This window comes from Chiloscyllium punctatum, chromosome 32 (genome assembly GCF_047496795.1).
Source record: "Chiloscyllium punctatum isolate Juve2018m chromosome 32, sChiPun1.3, whole genome shotgun sequence".
NCBI lineage: Eukaryota > Metazoa > Chordata > Chondrichthyes > Orectolobiformes > Hemiscylliidae > Chiloscyllium > Chiloscyllium punctatum.
The window spans coordinates 50,814,805-50,838,523 of NC_092770.1; the positions used below are offsets into that span (position 1 = coordinate 50,814,805).

At 41.1% G+C, this 23,719-nt stretch overlaps 1 protein-coding gene across 2 annotated transcripts in view; it reads left to right on the forward strand.

Moving 5' to 3' along the window:
- The first annotated feature begins 5,829 nt into the window (after positions 1-5,829).
- Positions 5,830-23,719, forward strand: part of kiaa0930 — a 107,037-nt gene continuing 89,147 nt past the window's right edge. For both annotated transcript variants that reach the window (XM_072552343.1, XM_072552344.1), the window contains exon 1: positions 5,830-6,179. In XM_072552343.1, the coding sequence (XP_072408444.1) occupies positions 6,047-6,179 (133 nt within the window). In that variant the 5' untranslated portion in view covers positions 5,830-6,046. The remainder of the gene's footprint in view (positions 6,180-23,719) is intronic.

Consider the following 23,719-nt stretch of genomic DNA (forward strand, 5'->3'; position numbering starts at 1 on the left):
CAGATGCTGGAGGTCAGAGCCAAACGCATGGCACTGGAAAAGCGTAGCGGGTCTGGCAGCATCCAAGGAGCAGGACAGTCGACGAAGAGTTTCTGCTTGAAATGTCAACTCTCCTGCTCCTTGGATGCTCCCTGACCTGCTATGCTTCTCCAGCGCCACACTTTTGACTCCTCTGAACTCTTTGACAGTGATAGGCAGACAGGCTGGCCAGCCTACCAATACACCCTGTATATGCTACTTTCTATACATCACCAATCAAACTCCTCATCTGAGTCCTCTTCAGTAGAATGCATGTGCACCTTGGTCTTGAGACACATCATGGCATTTTGTACAATAAGGATGAAATGGGATTTGACAAGATGCATAAGTGGAAGCCGATGATGACTTCAGTGAGACTACAAGCCAAAGCTCCACTGAGAGTTGCTCCAATTATTCCCAGCACCATCTCCTCCATGGGGTTCCATCATGTGACCCTCCCTTTAAGCCTCTGATTAGCTGCTGCTGCCATCTATTATTATGGATCACATTGTCCTTTGTAAAGGAGAGGGAAATGTCAGTGAATGTTGTGCAATATCTTTGGGTGATGTACCTAGCACGGTTGTGCAAGTTGTGAGATGTGAATAAGCTGTACTAAGTGTGCAAGGGTGAGGTGATGTATATGAATGTGAGTTTCAAGTCAAAATTGTCGGTAGATAAAAGAAGGGGAGTAAATGAATGAAGTATTGTTTGGGGCTAATTGCTATAATGTAACCTTGACCACTTTCATTAGGTCATTACATTTCTTGTAGTGTTGTATGCAGGAGCTCAGTGCGAGGCTGGTGGCATTGGTCTATTGTCATTTGTCACAATGTTTTCTCAGTGATCAGTCTGGAGGGCAGACTGAGGGGGTGGGGGGTGAGGTCATGTTTGCAGAGGAATGTCATTTAATCTGTACTCACCTTCCCTGAATTCTTATGTCATCAAATACTTTCTGCTTTGGATCCGGAGCATGTCACCACACACGCTTTGCTGACCTCAGCATCCTCCTACTTTGTCTTAGCAGCTAGTATCTTCCTCTCATTGTTAGGGAAGAGGTCAGGAACCTCTTTGGATAAGAAATACATTACCTACCTTATTCCTCCTCAACTATTATGGGCTATTTTACTCCTGGAATTACACTCCTGTGATGAAATTGGGTTGCACAGCTATTCCTTTCAATGCAGAGGAGATGTCCCAAGCAAGTGAGAGCAGAGGGCATGCAGTGTTATTGGCGTTGGGTGTTTGAGTGGGAGATAGCAAGTGATGGAAAATCTTGCTGGTATTAGTGAGACTGGTAGAGAATGATCCTTAATGGGGCTGATACAGTGGCAGGATTAGAAGTGAGAGTGAGCTATCAGTGAGAGGATGGTGGAACGTACCCTGGCAGACTGGACAAAGACATTGACCTTCTTACTTTCTGCAATGGGGGAGTGGGTGTTTCTCTAGATGCTGAGACTACTTTAACCCAGGTGGCAACCTCAGATCAGGCTGCATTTGTCTGGTGCCTTGGCCACCACTGTTGCTCCTGGGGAAGGAGGAAGTCCCGTGTCAGCACTACCCATGCAGCAGGCCATCCAGGACCCTGCCCACAGAGCAAGGTGGCTGATTTCCTCATCTGCCTTGTCCAGGGCAAATGTCAGGATGTATGCAGGGCAGCTGCAGCCTGACTGTGCTTGCTTAGGGGCACAACGTCATTTTTAAATGATGTGTGTGGAAAGGATGCTGGTGAATTCTAGAATATTCTCGAAAAGGCATTTTTTTTCTGGGAATGGCATACAGTAAGATGGGGTGAAAATCTGATGTCAGAGATGCAATAAAGGTGTGGTAGGTAATTACTGGAGGCACACTTGGTGTGAGAACATGCTCGGCCTCACATTTACGAACCCTGCAAAATAAACCCTCCAACTTGGACTGAGCTAAAAAAAAGCAAGATTCCGTCCAGACACTTTTGGCCCCAGTCTTGCTGCAAGTTCTCTTTCCAGTTCCCTCCAAGCTAACTGATCAAGTTGACAGTTTTCTTCCACTAGGCTAAGTGCTTTGCACTGTGATGATCACTGGAGACTTCTTCTAGCTACAAGCTAAACAAATTGTACAACTTCTTTGCATGTCACCCTACTCCAAATGGCCTGCAACCTATACAATACCAAGTCTGCAGTAAACTTCAATGACTCTCCCCATCACAATCTCTGGTCCAAAGAGAAGAACCTCAGTTTCACTTGTCTCTCCACAACTCTGAAGTCATAGAGTCATAGAAACACACTCGTCCATGCCGACCAGATATCCCAACCCAATCTAGTCCCGCCTGCCAGCACCTGGCCCATATCCCTCCAAACCCTTCCTATTCATACACCCATCCAAATGCCTCTTAAATGTTGCAATTGTACCAGCCTCCACCACTTTCTCTGGCAGCTCATTCCATACAAGTACCACTCTCTGTGTGAAAAAGTTGCCCCTTAGGTCTCTTTTATGTCTTTCCCCTCTCACCCTAAACCTATGCCCTCTAGTTCTGGACCTCACTCTTACCATCATTCTAGTGAACCACTGAGTGCTGGCTCGAGCTTGCTGAAGAAAGGGGCTTGGAATTGGACACAACACACCAGCTGAGGCCCAACCAGTCGTTTATAAAGTTTTACCATATTTTTATGCCACTCACACTCTATAGCTCTGACTATGGAGATTTATTTATCCTGAGACAATGTACAACGTTTAATCATCTTTTCATTTTGTTGTGAAGTTTTCAAAGAATTGTGTCTGTGCACCCCAAAATTCCTCCCTAGATTCCTCCACTTCCTATGAAATTGTACCATTTGGTTTATATTCCCTCGCCTAAATTTCCTTTCCAGAATGCATTACCCCACACTTCTCTGCATTAAATTTCATTCACCAGCGCCCTCTCATTTTCCTCATATATTTCTTCCTGAATATTCCTGTAGGTATATAGCTAACAGTATTGTGTTGCCTACATTCCTGGGACCAAAAATCCAAATTACATGTTTATGTCTTTAATTGAAACACATTACTGTCTTCTGGACCTAAACGTGTGAAAGTGAAAGAAAGCAGAGAAAGTAATAGAAAGAAAGGAATTTTTGGAGGCGACGTTCCTAATGTTCATATTCAATGGTATACGAAAATATGTGCACAAGAGAAAAAAGAAAATTTATTACCTTATAAAAATGATTCATTCAGTCCTTAGAATGATCAATAAACTTGTCTGATATAATTGGGAACTGCTGCCTTGTGAATTGAATTGTGCTGATGGAACATAAGCCAAAATAAGGAAATAGAGTGGACAGATGGCACAATTCTACATGGAGATTTCTGAATATTTCATAGGATGCATGGCCTTGACTTCACAGAATGATTAACTTCTTCTGTACTTGACTCTCAAGAACAGGATATTAATAGAACATGTCTTAGAGGCCTGTGATGCTATAGCATAAAGATAAAAGGGCAGGGCCAAGAGGGATTTGAAAAAAACTTTATCTGATTTTAAAACTAAGGTGGTGCTTAACTAGATTAGCAAGCACAGGGATGATGAATGAATGGGACTTGGTGGAAGTTAGAACACAGGAAGTAGAGTTTTGGAATGACCTCAAGCTTACAATGGGTAGAAACTTGGGAGAACTTGTGCGTTAGAATAGCAAAGTCATACAGTCATAGAGATGCACAGCACAGAAACAGACACTTCGGTCCAATTCGTCCCCATGCCGACCAGATATTCTAAACTAATCTAGTCCCATTTGCCAGCACTTGGCCCACATCCCTCTAAACCCTTTATATACCCATCCAGGTACCTCTTAAATGTTGTAATTGTACCAGCCTCCACCAGTTCCTCTGGCAGCTCATTCCATTCACCTTCTGCTTGAAAAGGTTGCCCCCTTAGGACCGTTTTAAAAGTTTCTCCTCTCATCCTAATCCTAGTTCTGAACTTCCCCACCCCAGGGTAAAGACCTTGTCTATTTACCCTATCCATGCCCCACATGAGTTTATAAACACCTCAGCTTCCACGCTTCAAGGAAAACAACCACAGCCAACTCAGCCCCTCCCGATAGCTCAAATTCAAGGTTTGTTCAGCAGCTGAATGGAGGCAGATACAGTCATATTTTGGACTGGAAAAAGGTTTATATTGAAGTTCCCCCGGTGTCGGTACTGGCACCCTTGTTTTTTCTGCTAGTTATAAATGACCTGGATCTTGGTGTGCAGATAATGATTTCAACATTTGCAGACAAAAAAAATCTTGGAAAAATTGCAAACCTTTGGGAGGATAATGTAGAACTTCAAAAAGACTGACACATTGGTGGAGTGGGCAGAAGGGGAACAGTTGAAATTCAATGCAGGAAAGTGTGAGTTGGTACAATTTGGTAAAAACTTGGACTGACAGTATAAGAGAGAGGGTACCATTGTAATGGATGTGCAGGAGTAGGGAAGGCTGGATGTATGTGTATATAAGTTGTTAAAGGTGACAGTAAACAAAGCATACAGCATTATGGACTTCATTAATAGGGGCATGGAGTACAAGTACAAGGAGGTTATGATGAACATATAAGGATTTCAGGTGGAAAATTGTGTATGGTTCTGATGCAACACTACATGAAGAATATGAACGCATTGGAAAGAGTGCGGAGAGGTGTAAGAATGGTTGCAGGGATGAGACATTTCTGTTAGCATAAAAGATTGGAGAAGTTGAGGACAATTTGCCTTGGATAGGGGAATGCCAAGATGGGATTTGATAGAAATTTCAAAATTATGAGGGCTTTGTTCAGAGTTGATATGAAGAAATTGTTCTTACCTATGAATAGTTTGAGAACCAGAGGCCATGGTTTTTGACATGTTTTTACAAAAGAAGCAAATGGGAGGAGAGATAAAAATGTATCAACACTACAGTTAATTAGGGTCCATAATGCATTGCCTGGAAGTACGGTGGAAGAGGTTAAATTAAAATATTGAAGAGACATTGGATAATTATTTAAATGAACCAAGTTATGGTAAAATGGTGTGATGGGCCAAATTGTTTTAAACTCCACCAAACAATTCCTTGATTGGGAGCAGTATACACAAGCATGTTCTGTGACGTTTAGTCATTGTGCACCTAAATGTGAAAGAATCTTGTGGATTCTTTCACACATGACTATCTTTCGCTTTTACTCACTTGTATATCACTGTTGAAGCCTTTAGCTCATGGAAAGCAATGATAAGGTGGGCACTGAGCAATTTCCTACTACAACGACAGTAATAATTAAATTGTTGTTGAACATTACCACTTAAATTAGAATAATTTATTATGTCTCAATTGTTCTGGTCTCAATCTATTGGTCAAGACAAATTTAATTAGGTTGGTGGGCAAGTTCAGTTCATGCATGCAAAAACAAAGTGAAAATTCTGGGAGATTTAGTAAGCGTGGAGAGAGAAGCCGCATTCATGTTTTGATCAGGAATATGGAACACATCTGATGGGACACGAGAATTTAGCAAAATGTCATACATGTTTGTGACCGATGTGTGCCGCGGGGACAGGAATAGTGACAAGATAGTATTGTATAGTGGATACATGTTGCTAAATTTGGTCAGTGTTTGTTTTGCTGATATAATGCCAAAAATTGCCTCTGCTTCTCTATAAAGGGGCCACTTCTATTTTTGGGGGGTGGGTAACACAGGATTTCCTTAACCTATTTTTTAAAAAGGTACATTTAAGAGCACAACTCAAAATCGTTGTCGGCTGTAGTCTGGCTGTCTGTTCATTTTAATTGGCTGCGGAGGGCAGGAAGTGAAGATATTGTTCCCACCTTTCAGGTCTCAGCTGATCTCTCTGAGACGGAAGTGTGTGTGGCTGTTTCAGGCACTGAGTCTGTTCGCTTTACTTTGAATGTCTCTCATCCCAACAGAAGCCCGGTAATGGTGGGGTGAGGGAAGCGTTGCTATTGCTTCAGTTGTGAGTGAAGAGCTGGGCTCAGGGTAGGTAGGGAGTCAGGGAATTAAAGTGGGCAGGAGGAAGAGATACCTGCAATGAGAAGAGTGTTAGAGGGTCAGGGATGGCATCCATTCAACAGAGCCGAACTGGAGACGAAGGAGAGGATGGCGAGGATGGCTCTCTCCACACGATGCTGACGGCGATAGAGGAAGAGCGGATCAGAGCAAGCCTCAAGCAGGAGATGAGTGGCCTGGGTAAGTGCAATGTGACCTGTTCCTCCCTCTTGCATACACTGATATCGCTACAAGCTAGCTCAAGGCTCTCCTGCTAGACTACCAGTGTCTGTTAAGGCGATTCTTCTCATGTGACACTTAAAAACACTACACTCTTCTGGGTCAACCCTAGCGGACAATTCCACTTCTCGGACCGCCAGGAGACGAATGACTTTCCAGAGTTAGTCTTGTTCAAGTTGATCTTCAGTGAAGTGACGCCCTTCGGTTTTGACAGATCACTTTTTTGGGGTGGGGGGGTTGATAGGGTTGCGGAATCCGGTTTCACAAACGCCTGGCTTCTAAATATCAAACCCCCAAGCGTTAATTGGGGAAGAATTTTAAAGAGCCTGTTTAAACCCATTGGGTGGTCTTCACTATTCAATAGCTACGGCAGGGCGAACGGGTGCTGGCAGTTTACAGATGACTTGTTATTAACTGGGCGTTTTGTTAATGTTACCGCCAGCCCTGGGTTTTCCGGTCGTTGCTCTTAAATGTTGCATTCATTTTAAGTTGCAAAAATTGCCTCCATTATTTGATTGTATTCACATGGTGCGCTAAAGGTGTACTGGGTTTTACATGAATAAGGGTGGGTGTGGAGACGGCAAGTCCTCAGCCATCTGACCATTGGGCACTAACTAGTGAACAATGACAGCCAAATCTGAACATTCAGTTGGATAGACCTAGGTTCGAAATCATTGTATCGCCTTTGCACATTCAGCAGAGTTGCTTACACTGATGTTTTACTATGCTCCTGTCATTACTGTAGGACTTGTCTGGGAGTTGAGCAAACGTGTTAAATGGTTATTGTGTTTTTCTTTACCATGAAGATATGTCAGGCTTATATTTGCCAGACTTGTCAATTGGATTTTAGTTTCCATTTCGAAAAAAAATGGAAGAAATGAACAAGAAACCTCTCCCTTTTTTTCCCGTGATTGATTCAATTACCCGGTGTGTGAAGCTCAGGATGAGGTAAGCTGCAATTTCAAAGGAAGCCGCAGGTGGGCAGTGAGCATGCGCGGGTGCGCGGCGCATCCTGGGGACTGTAGTCTCTGGGAGCCAGGTTCACCGCGTGTTGGACGGGTGAGCGGACTACAACCCCCAAAATGCAGGTCGGCAAGGGACAGCGCGCATTGTTGCCCATTCTGACAGAAAGGGATGATGTAATTGTCAGTGGAGCCACCCTGGACCTCCATCTGCGCTGATCTCATCAGGGCAGCTTCACACTGCAATACAAACACAAGAGTGCTGGGGCCAACTCAGGTCTGGCAGCATCAGAAACACGAGAGCTGAAGAAGTCAAATTGGACTAGAAAAGTTAACGGAGGGCAGATTTCCACTGGCACTTGTTGCAGATTGTCTCAGCTGCGAAAGGTTTTGCAGCAGCATGGATGCACCTGTCCCCTGATTAAAATGTCTGCATTCTTTATTGTTGTACAACTGATAATAGCCCAGCGCATAACTAGCTAGTTTATGGTACCTTTTTGACTCCAGTGAGGATTAAACTGTTCAAAATATCAAATTATTTCCTATTTTTTCAATTTTTATTTTCACTGTGACTGCCGCAACTTAATTTTGGTGGCAAATATTTATTGAACTGTAGTCAGTTATTGTATGCTAGATTTGGAACTGCATCAAAAACTGCTGTGTGTAAAATAGTTGTGGTGCTGTGGGGTTGTGCTTTTTAAAATAATACAAGTTCACTAATGTCGTTTTAGGAAATTGTACCTGTCTTTCCAACTCAAAGTCACATGACACCAGGTTATAGTCCAGAAGGTTTACTTAAAATCTCAAGCTTTCGGAGCACTGCTCCTTCATCAGATGAAGTGAGCTCAATAAACCTGTTAGACTGTAACCTGGTATCATGTGACTTTGACTTTGTCCACTTCAGTCCAACACTGGCATCATTACCACCTTGACCTATTTGTGCCTCCAGTTTCAAATTGAGTTTCAGTAGCCCTTCATTTGGCCGAACAAGCTGTTACTATCCTCTTTTTTTTTGGGAAATGAGGGAAAGCCACTAATTGAAGCGTTTCTATCAGTTCTTATATTCTCTCTAGATTAGAGTGGTGCTGGAAAAGCACAGCAGTTCAGGCAGCATCCAAGGAGCAGGAAAATCGGTGTTTCAGGCAAAAGCCCTCATTTATCTCTCCACCCTGCAGGCAATCTGCCTCTATTCCTGATGAAGGGCTTTTGCCCGAAATGTCGATTTTCCTGCTCCTCGGATGCTGCCTGAACGGCTGTGCTTTTCCAGCACCACTCTAATCTAGAATCTGGTTTCCAGCATCTGCAGTCCTTGTTTTTAGCTTATTCTCTCTCTCTCTCTCCACCCCCATGTTCCATGATACTGCTATATTGCTGGTGACTATCCTCCTGTCATGTCCATTCATGCCAAACACCATTCTTTGTTTAGGTGGGTGATTTTAAACAGCCAGATGGCCTTTCTGCCAGTAACCCAGCCAACTTATCAGTGCTGTGGGTCTGTACGGGTACCAGCTGATTGGTCTGCACCTACGGCTGAGTTCTCCGATATGCTACCGATCCTGGAGTGAGATTCAAGCCTGCAGCATTTGGTTTCCATGCCAGGGTGCTGCTTGCTGAACCACAGAGCCTTGTAGATGCCCACATTCTGTGACTAAATAAATCAAATGTTGTTTCAAACTCCTTTTTTTTTATTTGAAAAGGTGTTATTTTCAGTGCTGTGGGTACAAGTGATCAATAAGATGGCTAACTTTTGGATCAGATCATCCGTTCTAAAAGATCTCATCAAATCTTTTTGAAGAGAATCATAGAGTCATAGAGATGTGCAGCATGGAAACAGACCCTTCAGTCAATCCCGTCCATACCGACCAGATATCCGAGTCCAATCGAGTCCCACCTGCCAGCACCTGGTCCATATCCCTCCAAACCCTTCCTATTCATATGGCTATCCAAATGCCTCTTTAAATGTTGCAATTGTACCAGTCTCCACCACTTCCTCTGGCAGCTCATTCCATACACATACCACCCTCTGCCTGAAAAGGTTGCCCTTTAGGTCCTTTTCATATCTTTCCCTTCTCACCCTAAACCTATGCCCCCTGGTTCTGGACTCCTCCACCCCAGGGAAAAGCCTTTGCTTATTTACCCTATCCATGCCCCTCATGATTTTATAAACCTCTATAAGGTCACCCCTCAGCTTCCAACGCTCCACGGAAACAGGTCCAACCTATTCAACCTCTCCCTATAGCTCAAATTCTTCAACCCTGGCAACATGCTTGTATATCTTTACTGAAAACTTTCAAATTTCACGACACCCTTCCGTTAGGAAGGAAACTAGAATTGCAAGTAATTTTCCAGAGTGGCATCCTGTACAGCCGCAACATGACCTCCCAACTCCTGTATTCAATATTCTCCCCAATAAAGGAAAGCCTACCAAATGCCACCTTCACTATCTTATCTACCTGTGACTCTACTTTCAAGGGGCTTTGAACCTGCACTCCAAGGTCTCTTTGTTCAGCAACACTCCCTAGGACCTTAGCAGGACTTATACACTTAATGGTAAGATTTGCTTTCCCAAAATGCAGCACCTTGTATTTATCTGAATTAAATTCCATCTGCCACTTCTCAGCCCATTGGCCATCTGATCAAGATCCTGTTGTAATCTGAAGTAGCTTTCTTTGCTGTCCACTGTACCTCCAATTTTGCTTGTTATCTACAAACTTACTAACTATATCTCTTATGCTCTCATCCAAATCATTTATATAAATGACGATAAGTAGAGGACCCAGCACCGATCCTTGTGGCACTCCACTGGTCACAGGCCTCCATTCTGAAAAACAACCCTCTGTCATATACATGCACTTGCCATTAAACCATTAGGGAAGGATAATATTGTCCATGTCATTTATTTATATCACATTAAGGAGTATTTATAGCCTCCAATATAAGATGTTGAGAAATGGGATATACTTAGGCTGTACTTGATCATAATGTAAATTAGTTGGTCATCTGGTGATTCTTGTAACAATGGAACTTCAGGAAAGCAGCAAGTGGTGTTTACGTGCTTGTCCTCTGGTCCTTTTAATAAATGAGTGTAATTCCTGCTCAGTGCTACAACTAGTCATTGAGTGATTGGATTGGAGTTCCACTGGCATTGAATTAGGTCAAACATGAGTCTTTCTAACTTCCTGCTCTTCCTGATACTGCCTGGACCAAATGATTCCATGAGCCTCTTTTTGTTAAAGCAGATAATTTGCATATTTAATAGAAGTGTCTCTCGAAATTATTATTAATGTGTCATGGTCTCTGTAGAGATGCAGTAGAATAACTGGAGTTTCTCAGAATGAGAGATGACCTTATTGAAACATTGTAGGATTCTTAAGGGGCTTGACAGGGTGGATTTTGAGGGTTTTTTTTCTCCCTGTCGGGCCAGAGAACATTATCTGCAAATAAGGTGTTGTCTGGTTAAGACAGATGAGGAATTTCTTCTGATGGTAGTGACTTTGCTATTGAGGCTAGATCATGAATTATGTTCAAATCTGTAAAATCGATGTTTAATCAATAAGGGAATTAAGGTTTCTGAGGAAAAGGCAGGAAGTGAGGATTATCAGATCAGTGTGATTTCATTGAATGGAAGAGCAGATTCAATGGGCTGAATGGCCTCCTTGTGTTATTTTGCCAACTAATCCAAAGACATGATCTTTGGTGAGGTGGGTTTAAGTCCTACCAAAGCAGCTATTAAATTTCAATTAAGCAAATAAAAACTTTGTAGGAGTAATATCGACCATGTAACTGCTAAGTTATTATAAAAATCCAGGTAGTTCAATAATCACTTTTTTTTTAAAGGTGAGGATTTGCTGACTTTCCCTGTTTGGCCTATACATGTGCAGCAATGTGGTTGATGCTTCTCTACCCTCTGAAATAGCGTGGTAAACCACTTAGTTTTCGCATAGCAGTTTTGTATAACTGTTAGATCACCGACCATTGACCCGGGCATGACACAGTCCAGTCAACCCAGAAAAGTTGGCTTCACCAGTGTTGAGGAACTTGCCCCAGAATAGGGGAAATGTTCTCACAGGCTAGTAGTGTAACACCTGAGAGTCATACTTTCAGAATATACATTTTAGCTAATGTTCCAACCTCCTCAATCACCGTCCCTGAGGCGGTTTTGTCGTATGGGAGGGAGTGACCCTAAGAGCACTCAATGTTGACATCTGCTTGAGCATTTCTCTTTATCAGTAACATTGTGTTTTCATGCAGTGTAATTCTGTGACTTTCCTTGTTCTGCTTCCCTGTGATATTCAGGACGGAGCATGGAATCATAAGCTGACGGAGGGCAGATCAGCTGGAATTACCAAGTTCCCCTGCTTTGTTTAACCTTCTGCTATATGACTTTATAGGATCTGGTGACCAAAAGCTTTGAGGTGACTGGTAGGAGGAAGAAAGATGGAGAGGTTTAGAGGGAATTGCAGAACTTTGATTGTCAGAGAGCTTAAAGGCATTGGATGATGGAACAATTTTAAAAGCAAGGATTTTTGAGGTCAGAGTTAAAGTGCAAGTATCTGAGAGGTTGAAGGCATTTAGAGGCAGGGAATGGACATTCTATTGTCAAACTTAAATGGAAAGATGATGCTTTAAAATTGGCTCCTAGTGAAATGACAGCTTCATCTCCTCAACCAAACTTGATGCAAGTAAGAATGTAAGCACCAGAAATTTGGATGCTCTCCCCTAATCTTAGGGAGGTTAGCCTATAGATTGCTTCAGTGAGTTTTGGGAAAGCTTGACTAGGCTGGGGCACTTTTTCTACAAAAAGGATGATAGTTTGATAGAGTAGATGAAAGAAACCAATGCTGGAGATCACAATTGGAGATCTTCATCAAAGCTCTGAAGAGTTGTCGAGACACATCGTTAGTTTTCTCTCTCTGTTTGGATGCTGTCTGACTGACTGATCTCTAGTATTTGTTGCTTTCATCTACTCCAGCATCTGCAATTTGTTCCTATATTGATAGAGTAGATGCTTGAAGCTGAGACCAGAATTAAGTGTCATAAATACAACTGTCATTCATAAATGCATTGGGCATTTAGAAGAACCTTCCTTTTATCTAGAGAAATATTAGAATTATTAAATCTGCTTCATGGTAAGTAATTGAGGTGAATAGCATGAATGCATTGAAGAGGAAGTTGGGTGAGCAGGCAAGGGGAAAAGCAATAAATTTATTGATGTGTTTAACAAAGGGGGATGTTGTTTTTATAGAATACAAATATCAGTCTGGACTAAGTGACCTGTTTCTGTGCTATTCAGGGAGGAATAAACCCATCTGCCCACATGTCTGCGCCAACCATGATGCTATCCAAACTAATCCCATTTGTAGTCCATATGTCTGTATCCCCCTCTTCCCTGCCTTCATGTATCTGTCAGGATGCCTCTTAAACATTGCTATTGTATCTGCTCATATTACCTCCCCTGGCAGTGCATTCCAGGTACCTGCTGCCCTCTGTGTAAAAAGAAAACTTGCCTTGCACATCATCATCACTAAACTGTCCCCCTAGTATTTGACATTTTCACCTGGGGGTGGGGCTGACTATCCACCCTGTCCATTTCTTTCTTAATTTTACATACTGTACTTCTATAAAGTCATCCCTCAGCCTCTGATGCTTTAGCAAAAACAATTTGTTTATCCAATCTTTCCTTCATAGTTAATACAGTCCAATCCAGACCACATCTTCGTAAACCTCATTTGCACCCTTTGTAAAGCCTCCACATTCTTCCTATGGTGTGGCAGCCAGAACTGCGCACACGTATAAATGTATGCATAAACATTATATATAGTACTTACTTTGAAAGTTTTAGATGTTGTTTCCCTGAAATAATGATGTCAACATGAATGCACAAAATCTCTTATCCACACTGCATGCTCTGAATTGCTTGCCAATTATAGACACCATTGCTGCAACCAAACATCTGGAATTATCCAAGACAAGCCAAACTTACGGTCCAGACTTTAACAGTTTTGTCATTGCTCCTGTCACAATGTTTGTTATCACTACTCTGAAACTGACAGCACATTTTGGCGTCTGCACACATTGATTTGAAATTCAAAGTTACAGTGACGATTGTACACTTTCCCAAGTGTATGATGTTAAAGTAGCCCCAAACTGCAATGAAATTGAACTCACTGAATTGCCAAAAATGTTTCCTTTTTAAACTATTTATCTGTCTACAAATGCTTTTGGAAGTAACATTTGATTGAATACAGTGTGACTGGTGTTTTAATTCTATACTAAATTCATAATTACATCCTGAACAACTTCACCACCCCTCAACAATTTTTATACTTGTGGAATGTTAACTGTCTCCATCATAATATTATCACTTTTTTACTTTTAAGGCTTATGTATTTCAGTTTCTAACACACAATTGTGCATGTCTCAGTTATTTATTTTGCATTCTGTGAAATCTTAAATTTGAAAAATACAGTGCATTGTTTTGAGAGAATACTTTTTAATGCAATTGGTCATTTATCCTGTTTGGCACCAGTGTTAAGGGTAAAATCCACAGCACAGAGATCACGAGACCTTTGAGCTTTTCTCCAGGGCAGTGGTGAGTACTGCTGACTGCAAAATTCAGGCTGTTATAAATTGTTGATGCACTTACTGAGAGACAAAGGTCATATCTGGGTGACATATGAATTGTAAAACTAGTTTTCAGATGATCTTATTTTGAATTAAACTTTGGATTTTGAAATGGCTGCTACAGCTCACATGGTTTACAAGTTGACTGAAAGTTCTGGAAAATTCCAACATTTAAAACTGCAGAAGGATAAAGCTGGAGAGTTCACCACTGGATGAATGCTGAACAAAGACAACACTGACTTCCTTTGTCTGAGCCCTGCCCGATAACAGCAGACACTTATCAAAACTCATTGTGCCTGCAGCGGTGCTAAAAGTCTCCATCTATTTCTTAAAGATTTTAAATGGACTTTCAACTTGGGTTAACAAGTGTTTCTTTCCCAGAATTACTCACCAGTTTCATGAGCCACACAATCAAAAGGCCCCTTTAATCTTTGAAGGGCAGTATTAGCAGACACCAAGAACTACGAATGCTTACTCATTCGGAAACACATTGTGTTCCGAGCACTGATGTCAAAACTTTGTGCTGTGATGTCATGCACAAATGCATTACTGTGCATGTGCACCTCTTTCTCCCCCCCCCCCCCCCCCCCCCCACGACGTTGCAATCTCTCTCTATCCCCATCCCAATCTCACTCCAACACCCAATCTTGCCCCTGCCGCATCACCTCAAAATCCACACACCTGCAACTTAAAGCATAGTGTGCATGTGGCCATGTCAGCAAATACATCCTTTCTGAAGAGCTTTGGCAACACTTCTGAACTTTTGAGTTAGTCATACCAGCAATAAAAAGCAGGATTCCAGGCTAACGGTGAACCTGACTGAGGGTTTAAGCCACTGTGAAACCTGTTTCTAGATGACTATAAGAAATAGGACCAAAAATAGGCCATTCAACCCATTGAGTCTGCTCAATGATTCAGTAACATTGCCTGGCTTGCTGTGTTCTTCCAAACTCCTGCTTGTCTGTGTCAGGAGGTAAAGAAGTCAATGTTTCAGGTATAACCCTTCTTAAGGACTGTGTGGGATCATGGTTGATTTGATAATCCTCAACTCCACTTTCCTGACTTTTCCCCATCACCTATGATTCCCTTAATGATCAGAAATCTCTGTCTCAGCCTTGAATAAATTATCAACCCACCCTTTGAGAGAAGGAATTCTTTCTTCTCTGTGCTAATTAGGCAACTGCTTGTTCTGCAATTATCCTGAGTGTAGATGCTCCCACAAAAGGAAAACCATCTTTCTGCATCCAAAATGTCATGCACGACCCCACCTAACCACCACCACCACAATGAATCTTTTATATTCCAATAAGGTCGCCTCTCATTCTTCCAAATCTAACGAGTGCAGGGCCAACTGGTTCAACCTGTCCTTGAAACGAAACGTCCATATCCAGGATCAGCTGAGTGAACCTTCTCTGGACTATGTCCAATGCTACTGTATGTTCCTTTTAAATAAGAGAACTGAAACTGTTTACAGCATTCCAGCTATGATCTCATCAATGCCTTGTATAATTTTAGCAAGACTTCCCTTTTTTTTTATACAACATTGGCCTTTCAAGTAAAGGCAAATGTCCCTTTGCCTTGATTATTGCCAATTAAACTTGAATAGTAGTGTAACAATGGCAGTTTTCAAATCTTCTGGGACTTTTCCAGAATCTAATGATTATTGGAAGATTCCTATGAGTGCATCCATTATTTCTGTAGCTACAATCTTTAGTATCCTTGTTGGACTAAACTTGGTTTTGTGTGACTTCTTTAACTTTGTATACCCCAGTCCAACACCTGCACCTCCAAATCTTTAATATCCTAGGATACATTCCATCCAGGTCCAGGGGAGATATTCACCTTTGACCCTAGCACTCTTCTGTCGTGATGAGTTGTTTGTATTTATTGTTGCTCCTTTGGAAGATTCTTGTATCTGTCTGAAAAGCAGCTATCCGACCAATAAGTAACGTACCAACTTCAACTCTGGAGGAATTCTACAACTCTTGTCTTCTGCACTGTGGTTTCACCTGAATCAGAGCTTCTGGATGCAGGAAATCCTCTTACTGTACTCTCATATTCATTTGAATTGATAATTGCACTTTTTATTTCAAAATATTAACATTCTAATAGTACACCTATAGGTGTCAGATTGCCTCCTTTGCTGTACCTCACTTGTGTGAATTAGCAATGACTATTCCAGGTTTGAATATGTGGATAAATAACATTTTGGCCTAAACCTGAGGGAGTTTGCTGCATGTCACTTTAAAATTGACCTCACAAACAGGATTTGGGAAACACCAGCTTTTTCAAATGAAACCCCTTTGGTTATGGGCAGAAGGTGAGGAGATTAGAGGTGTTCACTGTCTTTCCCATGTCTGCAACACTGTATAAGGTAATTAGTTGAAGGTAGACAAACTACTTGGTGACAGAGTATCACTAGGAAGGCTGAAGTTGATGCAATGAAGTCTGCTTTGGAGCTTAGCTCCTGAGAAATTAAAAACACATTCTGCGCCTGCTGATGGAAGTGTCTGCTCATGCAAATTTTAGTCTCTTATGAGGTTTTTTTTTTGAGAGTATTAGTGTTTATAAAATTGTGCAGTTGAGGTGGTGTTTGCACAAGTAAGTAATAGGTTGAGCCATCTGTGTATTGGGACCACATTTTGGGTATGTGTTGGTGGAAGTGTTAAAACAAAGGATGCTGGCATGTTCACTGTTGGATATCCTGATCAAACAATATTTCAATAATGCAGATTTTTGTTTCATACAGTGCGTTGCTGGACTAAAAGCAACATGCTGGAGAAACTCTGGCCTGGCAGCCTCTGTGTGGAGAGAGAGAGAAATGGGGTTAATGATTTTGAGTCCAGTATGATTAATCTTCAGAACAATATGTTGCTGGACTGTGCAGAAGTGTGGCTGAAGTTCATGTCTTTCGGGACAAGAATTTGTTCCATTGTGTTGTTTTTTTTAAGTGCCTCTGAATGTGGAATTGCCAGGAGGGCCATAGTTCTAGGCATATCTTTCACAACCTGATGACAATAACAGTTGACAAGAGCTTCCAAGGCACAGTAGTGAGATTTCTAAATAGAAGGTGTGAGCATCAGCATTTAATGGAATTGAAATTATAACACCATGTGATAACTGAGCATGTTTCATCTGACTAGACTTTATCATGAAGGATGTTTTGGGGCTAGGCAAAAAAAAGCTAATTTTTCTTCAGAAAGATATAACACACAAGAAAAAGTCAATTGTTGTAGGAAATTCTTCCACAAACCCAAAGGAAATGTTTATTTATAAATGCAGTGCAGGAAAATAGTGTTGAATGTTTACAGCTAAAGAACAAATTGTTATCTGTAATCCAGCACTGACCTTTCCAACTGCATATCACTAATCTCCCGTTATCAATCACCAAGCACATTGGCGATCGATATGCGTGGTTGTTTTTAGCTGAGTATGATTCTAGTCTTCAAAGGAGTTTTGGCTTCAGGTGATGTCTGTTTTTCTGATTGCAGATCATACGGTGTTCAGTCAATTGTTTTAAATGCAAGTAATGCAGTCATGGTGGTCATTGAAACCAGATAAATTGAATAAGATTCAGTATTCAGTCAACTACAGTTTACACATTTTTCACTACTTACAGTATTCACACTGTCTAATAACCAGGCAGTACATAAAAATACCTCCTTGATTTGTCTCTTTTGCTTAATGGAAATTCAGTATTGGGATTGTTTCATACTTGTAAAGCATCTCTGACAGTCTAGTGTGTTCTTAATCAATGAATACTAGCAGTTAAGTGGACCTTGGACTGATGCTATAGCTGAGCCTGCTTCTCATTTTCTTTGTCATTTGTATTTCTTTGTAGACTCCAGTGCAGGGACACTAGTTAATTTTTTTTTCTTTCCCAAGCACACCAGTCAGCTACAGTCATCAAGCTGCTGGTAGTTTTCTTCTTGATTTCTCCCCTAAAAGTTTTATTGTCTGTGTTGTGGAAAGAACAATGCTTTTCCCCAAACAACCATATATCACCGCAGTATGCATTGATTTGATGGGCTCCTCTCAACCATTAGTGACAGAGGTAGAACATCTTCAATCAAGCCCTGCTATTCTGAGTCGTACTAGATGTTAACAATTTTAAAATGCATACACGACCCCAATTTACCTAACTTTCAGACAAACATCAGGCCCTGGGTGTTCACTTGTCTTTCTCTGGAAACTTTCACTGGTTTGTAAGAAAATTTGTACACAGCGACTCCATTCGCTTGTAAAATATCATTGATTGAATTGATTAAATCTTCACAGTTCAGCACAACTGTTGAAGGAAAATAAATTTAACATTTTAAACTTTCACTGCAAAGAACAGTCAGCATCTTGTCTTTGTATGTTCATCTACCTCTAACTTGTTTCCAGCTCCAATCTGCTCATTTAGCTGAGAACCAATCAACTTCCACTTGTAAACAATTCCTCAGCTCCTGACCATCTGCACATTTGCAGGAACCCATTGCAACAAAAATCAGAACTTACAATCTGTATCAAATTCCTTGTGAAAATATGTAGCCATTCTGGCAAATCTGATATTTTTTTCAAAAAATCTTGCAGTCCGCAGTTTTTAAAGACACTATTCTTATACAACATACTCAGCATAAACTGATGGGACCTCCTGTTCTGTGTATTACCAGGGAGACTATAATATGAATATAGTGAGTTGTTTAGACCATACTGTCCTCCAATCCACTGGAACCTTTCCTTGAACTTGTGGGAAAGATGGGACATTCAGCAAACTAATATACAGTTCATCCTGATGTCAGATAGCGTTGGAATTGATGAAGCATAGTCTTACGACATAACTGTATTTATGTAGTGTTCTGCAACTCGGCATGAGAATGTCTGACATAGCGAATGAAGTAATATGCAGAATAGAATTTGGAAGATTATTGAACATATTGAAGAACACTTTGTTTTTAAGAACAAGTCTCATTGTAGCATGTGACCATTCATGGAGGAAAAAATGCAGGATATTTAAAGGCCTTTTGTCATCTTTTACCTGGAAAGAATTTGAATGTTTCCTCCATAACAACAGTTGTAAATCCATTTTTTAAAAGGATATTGTTTGTTTGGCTTAATGCAGAGGGGGTAATCTTCTCCCTATGCTCTGATTTTTGCAGGCTGTGTACACCTAGTAACGAGATCCATTGCTCTCCTAGCATATCCTGCAAATGAAAATCAAGGTTTGCAATGAGCTACTATATCACAAAGGGATTGTGCTTGCCCCTTGTTATATTAAATCCTTGCTTTGTTGTTTAGAACTCAACTACTTCCCCTTAAATGTGATAGTCACAGACACTGTAATGTGATCTGCATGATAGTTTCAAACAGCATTGGTCACAAACAGGACGTGAGTCTCATAGGAATGGTGGGTTTCTGTGAGGGACAGCAATAAACTAATTATTGTCCTTAAAATTTTGTTCTTATTTTGTTAAGTAGATTTAATATTTTTTAACTGAAGCAAAAGGCTAATTGAATAAAACTTAGAACTGTTTTAAAATGGTAGACTGATATTTATCATTTTGATACAGTTGGAAAATGTTGGGCTGTCATGTGGAACACACCATAGTTACTTCAAACTGTTGTCACCCATGGCTCAGAGGTATATATTTTGAGCCCCACTGCAGTGACCTAAGCGTGCACACCCAGGCTGACAGTCAGCATAGTACTGAGGGAGTGCTGCGCTGCTGGTGAAGCTGTGTTTTATTTTGAATGATTGACAGTTTAGACTGATGCCCTATCTACCATCTGAAGTGGACATGGCAATCTTGTCGTCTTTGAAGCAGTGATGCATCGCAAAGGGGAGTTAACCCCACCTTCCTGTCCAATATGTATCCATCAGCATCACAAAACCGACTACAGATGTGGTCATGATCACATTGCTGTTTGTGGGAGATTGCTTTACACAAATTGGCTGGTTGCTGTGTTTACCATATGGCAACAGTGAGCACATTTCACAAGTTCTTAATTGGCTGGAAAGTGTTTTGGGATAGCCTACAATTGTAAAAGGCACTAAAGAAATGCAGTATGTGTTTTCTTTAATTGTTGAGTAGTGTAAAACTACTGGATTCTATTTTCTCTAAAACAAATATCTAGACCCAAAATTGGCTGTTTTTCAGATAATTGGAGAGCGAGGATATCATTCTTTTGCTTGTTTCCAAATATTTTATATAAATCTTCAGTTTAATTTCTTATTGATAACTGGTCAGTTTGATGTATGGTGGACACTGTCATATCCCTTTTCTTAAAGTGGGAAATACTGGAGCAGGTTTTGATCTGGAATGAGTTTTTTTTAATATTGTGTGTGAGCTCAGAAGTGGCCATCATTAGATGTGGAAGGGAACTTCTGCGAACTTCCAACAGTGACTCCTGCTACCTTGGCTGGAACTATTTATTACTCTTCTCCCTGCAGTACTGGATGTGTTGAATCTTCATGTTTGCAGACAGGGCTGCTGTTCAATAGTTTCATAAAATAACAACACATTTTAGTAACTCTGGGGGAATGGGCAATATTTAGCATCATTTTCCATCTGCTCTCCCCTTTTTTGGTTTAATTCAGGATTGTAAACTAAGCATTGCCTCTTCAAACTCTGAAACATTTATCAAAGTTACAGAACGCAAGTGGAAAATGTCTCCAGTCTACCCTGTTCCTAGGCAGAGTTCCTTTTCTTCATGTAAAGACTACTTGGACCATTTATTTTGTCAGTGCACACATTGGGTATCTGTGATCATGACGAGGAGTGAATGTTTCTGTAATTAGAACATGTTTTGGCTTTCCCTGATGTCTGAGAGTTTATTCATCATGGGTCTTGTAAATCAGGAAGGTTCCAGGTTCAATCAATTGACCTCTGCACAAAGTCTTACAATTAGGTGTACCCTTAATTTAGGGGCAGAATATCAGATAGACTTCCTTGCTATTCTGAACGTAACCAAGTGTGGTAATAGTGACAAACATTAAGGCTGCAAAACCTGGATTTCTTTCCTCAAATTGATCATTTGGGACAGATATCAAAGGCAACTAATTTGTGGAACTGTATCCCAGGTGAAAATCTAATTTCGTGGGAGAAAGGGAGTGACGAATAATCTGCTAGGGGTTGTATTTAGATAATCATATGAAAATTATAAGTATATTCACTATCATATATTGGAGTAAAACTGGTTGAAGTGTTCCAATCACATGGGTCAGAATCCATATGTATGCTGCCAACATCCAGATTTGCCTACCCACCAGCGTGCACTCTCTCTCTAGCCTTCCATGTCTCTCCATTCAGTCAGTTTGTCCACTGTCCAGAATTAGCAAAGCTTTCTTCCCCTAAAGGGGAGCAGCTGAGGATGTTAAGTGGGAATGGGCAAGAGTTGAGAAAGGGAAAGATGGTGACAGAGTTACATTCTGAAGGGGAATGAGACTAGCTAAATTACTCTTGGAGAGCCAGCGTCGGCCTGATGGGTCAAATGGTCTCCTTGTGTCATAGCCATCTTGATCTATGGTTCTAAATATCGGAATGGCTGCAGTCATTGTCTTTGTCTTAGGTTCCCTCTAAATGCAGTTCCCAGCCCCATCTCCAGCCTTTTCCAGGAAAACTGAGGCTGAACCAAATCTGCTGACTCTGAAATGACCTTTCAACCACACCCCCACAACAGAATTTAGACTGCTCACTTCCTCATCCACAGCATCACAAGATTTGACTCTGCCTTAGCTCATCTGCTTCTAAAACCTTTGCCCATGTCTCTGCTACTTCTGGACTTGACTGTTCCAACTTTGCCCTCGGTTGTATCCTGTTTTTCAACTTCCATTCACTCAAGTCCTGCTGTCCCTATCCTGACTTGCACTAGGTCTCATTGACCCCATCAGCCCTCTGCTAAATGATCTGCATTGATTGTACTTGAAAGTTCATACGAAAATTTCATCCTCCTTTCCTAATCCTACCATGGTCTCTAGCCTCCCGATATCCATAATCCCCTCCAATCTTTTAACCTTCAGGGAATGATGCCTCTTCTGTTCTGCATCCTTGATTTTAATTACCCTATTTTTAGGGTGCTTGCCTGTAGCAGTAAGACCCTTGGATCCAGCATTTCCTCCCTATACCCCTTCATGTATTTTTTTTTAAAACCCATTCCTTGAAAGAATATTCCTTTTATCTTTGTCTTAACACCCTAGTGTAGCTTGACCTCAAATTTTGGCACTTAGTTCGGACATTTCACCATTTTTGTTTGAGGTTCTATGTGCTTGTAGCTTGCGACAACAAAGTGATTGAAGGTCAGGTTTTTAAGATTTTTTTTCAGATCTATGTGATGTACATAACCGGCCTCTTAATTCAGTTTTATTTAAATCTTTGCAAATGTCAAAATATTTAGACATTAAAGTATGTTGCTGCCTGAAAAATGCACTGATGCATGGTTCATCAGGGGGAAAGCAAGATTCTGCATTGAGGTGGATCCTAATATGAACTGTGGTTTTTGATTTTAGATTAGATTCCCTACAGTGTGGAAACAGGTCCTTTGGCCCAACCAGTCCACACTGACCCTCCGAAGAGTGACCCACCCAGACGCATTTCCCTCTAACTAATGCACCTAACACTATGGGCAATTTAGAATGGCCAATTAACTTGACCTGCATATCTTTGGACTGAGGGAGGAAATCCATGCTCCACACAGATACTGGGAGAACGCGCAAACTCCACACAGTTGCCCAAGGCTGACTTGAACCTGGGACCCTGGTGCTGTGAGGCAGCAGTGCTAACCACTGAGCCACCATGCTGCCCACTTGAGGTTTTGGGAAACTTCTAATATCCATGTCTGATGTAAAAACCGTGTAATCATCCCTCCTCGAGCCAGGCCACCATTCCCTTTTGGACGTGCAGTGCTGCTTGTTGTCTTTGTTAATGAAACAATGGGACTGCTGTAGCTCCGTGTAAACTTGAGTGTAGCTCTATTTCGCAAAGCTCATCAGTCAATTTCTGTCACAGAATTGATTTCTTTAACTTGCTTGTTCAATTTCTGTATTTTTGGTTTCTCGCTAGCTTGCTGCATGCTACATTGCGTAATTTATGCACGTAGCATTCCCTTTTACTGAGAGGGCAAATAGGCAGTTTATTTTCAAGCTTTAGCAGTGCTGCTATGTGACAACCCAGAGAAGGTGCACAAGCATTGTTCTTTGCAACATGACTTGAAAAGAAGACCCCAGTCTGCCTTTTTCCTTTTATAATGTACCAGTTAAATAGTAGAAATTAAACGTATTAAAGAGCTGTGGCTGTGAGCTGTTCTGGAAAGGCTGACATTGCTTTTAGTGTTCAATGCAGGCTGGAAATAGTGGTAATACCGAAAAAGGGAAATAAAGATGTCTCGCTTAACAGGCTCTCTGTCTCTGATTTAGGTCAAATGCAAGGAATGCTTTGAGCATAAAATAACGGGCACTATTTATCAAATGAAGTGAATTCTGCGAGTTTGAATTCTGCTGAAATTTAAGCAAAATGGCATAATTGGTGGATGATTTAAGATGTACAATAATGTGATGTTTTAGTTCCCCAATTCTAAAATGGAGCAGTTTTATATTCACAGCAGTTTGAAGCTAGATATAATGTATGCTTTTTAAAAATTGACAATAACAACATTGTGGTGATTGTAGCAATTCAGACTGAAATCACAATTGTTACAGCACAGGCTGAGGCCATTTGGCCCATTGTCAGTACTGGATCATTAAGTAAGTATCATTTACTTAACAGGATTTTAAATGTGGAAACCAGCGTTTGCTTTGATTTTAAGGTGAGCCATCACAGGGGCTTTCATGTACTTACCTGTCATGCCATTTTTTGTTTTTGAAGGTATCTTTTTAAATGTTCCAGATTACATAGGTGACCCCTTTACTATACTTAATAAGGCCTGATACTGTGGGTT